This window comes from Arachis ipaensis, chromosome B2 (genome assembly GCF_059453495.1).
Source record: "Arachis ipaensis isolate K30076 ecotype BB chromosome B2, ASM5945349v1, whole genome shotgun sequence".
Taxonomy (NCBI): domain Eukaryota; kingdom Viridiplantae; phylum Streptophyta; class Magnoliopsida; order Fabales; family Fabaceae; genus Arachis; species Arachis ipaensis.
In genome coordinates, this window is record NC_142437.1 from 90138893 (window position 1) to 90143067 (window position 4175).

The 4175-nt window shown below is 32.8% G+C and overlaps 1 protein-coding gene across 1 annotated transcript; it reads left to right on the forward strand.

Moving 5' to 3' along the window:
• The first annotated feature begins 2881 nt into the window (after positions 1 to 2881).
• On the forward strand, positions 2882 to 3190 carry LOC107627385 (uncharacterized). The gene has a single exon (XM_016330221.1). It carries the CDS (start codon positions 2882 to 2884, stop codon positions 3188 to 3190), a length of 309 nt encoding a protein of 102 aa, XP_016185707.1.
• The last annotated feature ends 985 nt before the right edge of the window (positions 3191 to 4175 follow it).

Sequence of the window (4175 nt, forward strand, 5' to 3'; positions counted from 1 at the left end):
AGTGAACTATAATGGTGCATTTGGAGTAAAATGAACTATATTTGCCCTTGTTAGATTGTTAGATTTGCTCCCACTATATTAGAAGAATATACAATTATATATGTAAAACTAGTGTATGTATTTATATAATATATGAAAAATATCTATTTAATTTATATTTTTATTAGGTTTAATTATTTTGTTGGTCTCTATAGTTTTACTAAATTTTTAATTAGGTTTTTATACTTTTTTTTTCTTTTAATTGGGTCTCTACACTACTTTTAATTTTGTAATTACGTCCTTTTTATGTTAAAAATATTAAAATTAACATAATATTTTTACTAAAATACATGTGATCAAAGATTTAATTAAGTTTTTAATTATAAATACCTTTAATTTGCGAAAAAAAATTCAGTTAATTCTAATATTTTTTATACTAGGGAGGACTTAATTACAAAATTAAAGCAGTGTAGAGACCCAAATGAAAGAAAAAAAAATATAGGGACCTAATTAAAAATTTAGTGAAACTATAGAAATCAACAAAAAAATTAAACCTTTTTATTAATAATTTTAAGTTTATTTTTATTAATTTATTTAATTTATATATAAAAAAATAATTATAAATCATAACTTATTATTTTAATTATCTTCTTAATTTTTAAATAAAAAAGTTTTATATTTTTTATCTTTCTAATATTTTTTAAAAAATAACATATATATTTAAACTCTTATTCATTTAAGGATTAGAAGGATAATTAGAGAATGAACTAATTCTCTTAATCATTAGTCATATTTTCTTATTCTATATTATATTTGGTGAATTATATGGTAAAAATGTAAGTTTACAGATCTTTCTTTTTATGGGATGAAAGAGAAATTGAAAAAAGTAGGACTCACACTTTGAATAACAATAAAATAATAAAAAATAACTATAAAAGGGATTTATTTTCTCTTTCTATACCACTTCAATCTGTATAGTAGATTGTCTCATTATATTTTTGTATAAATATTTTTCAATAATTACTAAAAATATAATTCTATATTACATATTCATATATATATGATTAATAAAAATTAACATGTTATAATGCAATTATGTAATTGCAAATAAAATAAATACCTATTTCATTATTTCATTAAATGAATAAATAAAAAAAATTAATTCAAAAAATCGTCAAATTTTTCTATTAACATTAAATGTCTATTATTTGATTTATAAATAGAGAATTCGGCATGAAAATACTTTCCTAAAACTTTATTCACGTAAATCTTATTAGATGTTTATCATTTAATTTGATTTATTTTTATTAACATTAAATGTCCAAACCTGATTCACAAAAATATTTAAAGCCTATTTTATACTAAAAATCTGATTCACGAAAATTTAGCGAATGAAATGCTGAGTATTGTTAGATATATTGATAGTAATTACGTCGAATTCATAAAGTTAAGTAATTACCGGCGAATTTTAGTTTTCAACGGTAAATTCGCCGATAATATTTGGAGGGAAAAAATTAAATTGGCGCGTTTTTTATCGTCAGATATATCGTCGAATTTTTTCGACGGTAATCTTAATTAGTGAAATGCTGTGTTTTGGTGATCCGCAACGGTTTACCGTCGGATCTTTTCGACGGTAACAGGACGTAAATTCAAATTACGAATCTTCTTTCTCCTCGTTTTAGATTCACCCACTCTCTCACTTTCTCCACTCTCTCACTCACCATTGTCTACCACTGTCACCGCCGAGACCACCACCATCATAGCTTCCTCTTTGTCACTGTCAACCTACTGCCGACATCTCCCTTTCTCCTTCTTCTCCTTTCTCCTCGCGTCGTTAAACCACCGTCGCCCCCACCATTAACGCGTTGCTGCTGCCCACCAGCCTTCGACGACCACCTTTCTGCTTCTTCTAGCTCCGACAACGTCATAGTGCCACTGCATCTTCACCTTTTCTTAGTTCTCTCCTAGTTTTGCATTCCAGGTTTCTTTAAATTATTTTTCTTTCTTCTTCAAATTATGTTTTGGTTAGGTTATTTCATTATTCTAATTTTAGTTAGTTAACTTAATTAGAGTTAATGTCTAAGTAGATTAATGTCATCACTCAACACTTGGGGGTATGTAAGTTTTATTTGTTGCTACTCAAGATACTTCTTATGACATGAGTGGTGGAGTGTCTCAATTTGGAAGTTATGGCTATGAACAACCTCCGGCTGAACAGGTTAATTATATGGATAATTCTTCAAGACCACCTAATAATGACCCCTTTTTCAAGACAAATAATCCGAGGTGGAGAAATCACCCAAAATTTGGATTGGGTAATCAGAACTAAAGGCAATTCAATTTCAACAACAACAACTTTCCCTAGAATAATTTCAAGCATCAACAGCAACCTCCTCAATGACACAATCCACCCCCAACTCCTCAGAATATGTCAGTATTGGAAGCAACCCTGGCAAAACTCTCTAAAACTACAAACAGTTTCATGCAGGAGACTAGAGCTTCAATTAAAAATTTGGAGGTTCAAATAGGTTAGTTGAGTAAGCAAGTTATTGAAAGGCCTCTTAATACCTTTCCCAATGATAAAGTTTCAAATCCAAGAGAGGAATGTAAGGCCATCTATGTGATAAATGGAAAAGTGGTAGATACTCGACTCTCTAGTGATGAGAGACAAGCTAAAGAAGTTATAAAAGAAGCCAGAGACCTTGAGGAGCACACTCTCTCTCACCCTGCACATGTCAAGGTTGAGCAACTCAAGGTGAAGACTTCAGTCCTTGAGTACAAATCAACACTTCCATACTCTCAAAGGTTTCAGGGAGAGCACAAGGATGAACAATACTCTAATTTCTTGGAGCTATTCAAGACACTACACATCAACCTTTAATTCATAGAAGTTCTTGAACAAATGTCGAGGTATGTTAACTTCATGAAGAAATTGTTGTCGGAGAAAAGACCCTTGAAGGGAGGCCAAACAGTGGTGCTAACAATAGAGTGTAGTACGATCATTCAAAGGAATTTGTCAAGTAAGAAGCCAGATCCTGGAAGTTTTCAAATCCCATGTACCATTGGAAACAACACCTTTGAAAGAGGATTGTGTGATTTAGGGGAGAGTATCAATCTGATGCCACCTTCTGTGATGAAAAAACTACAAATTCAAGAGGTGAAACCTACAAGAATAGATCTTCAATTGGTAGACAAATCTGTAAGACAGTAACATGGGGTGGTTGAGAATGTTTTGGTCAAGGTAGGAAAGTTCTTCCTCCCAACAGATTTTATGACTCTTGACATGGAGGAAGATAAAAATTTCTCCATTATTCTAGAAAGACCATTCTTAGCCACTGGGAGATCTCTCATTGATTTGGAAAAAGTTGAATTAATATTGAGAGTGCATGATGAGCACTTGGTCTTTCATATCTTCAAAGCCACACGTTGCTCAAATGAATATGAAAATTGAGTCCACTGATCCAATCTTCCAAGAATCACCTGATGATACAAAACATGAGTTGCAGTCCAAGCCTTCTATGGTGAAAATCAATAAAATTCTTCCTGACATCAAACCTAAGTTTGGTGTTGGATGTGCTGCATCAACTCAGAAGGAAACTCCTAAGAAGAAAGTGCCCAAGGGTTGGAAAAACAAGAAGATTCCCACTAAATATTTCTCACCAGAATTGAAAGTGGTGTTGACTCACCATCCATCATTGCCTTATACCACGAATAGAATCCTCTCTCTTGAGAATGTTGAGTTACTCCATGAAGATACAGGGAGAAGATTCACAGTCGGGGGGGGGGGGGGAGGGGAGGGGAGGGGAGGGAGGAGGAATTGAAGCCGTATGAACAACCCCCTCCTTAACAACAATGAACCGTCAAACTAGTGATGTTAAAGAAGCGCTTGTTAGGAGGCAACCCAATATTTTTAGTATCCTTTAATTATATTTTATTTTTTCTATTTTCATAGTTCATAGTTTTTCTTATTTTCCACCTTATTTGAGTCATGCATTTTGAGTACAATAGGAATAGGTGTGCTTGAAACAGATTGGAGAGCTTTCCGTAGGAGAACTAGCTTCCAGTGTCTCAGCTCTAAACGCCGAGATCTGGCGTTTAGTGCTAGGAGGTACGTAAACCTAGGAGGAGACGCTAGATGCTAAGGGTTTGATTTTGGAGCATTTGGATTCTGGATGAGTGGCGTTAGGCGCGGCTGA

What these genes read in the sequence shown, in the direction of transcription:
- LOC107627385 (XM_016330221.1), top strand. Translation starts at nt 2,882, where the DNA reads ATGTCGAGGTATGTTAACTTCATGAAGAAATTGTTGTCGGAGAAAAGA.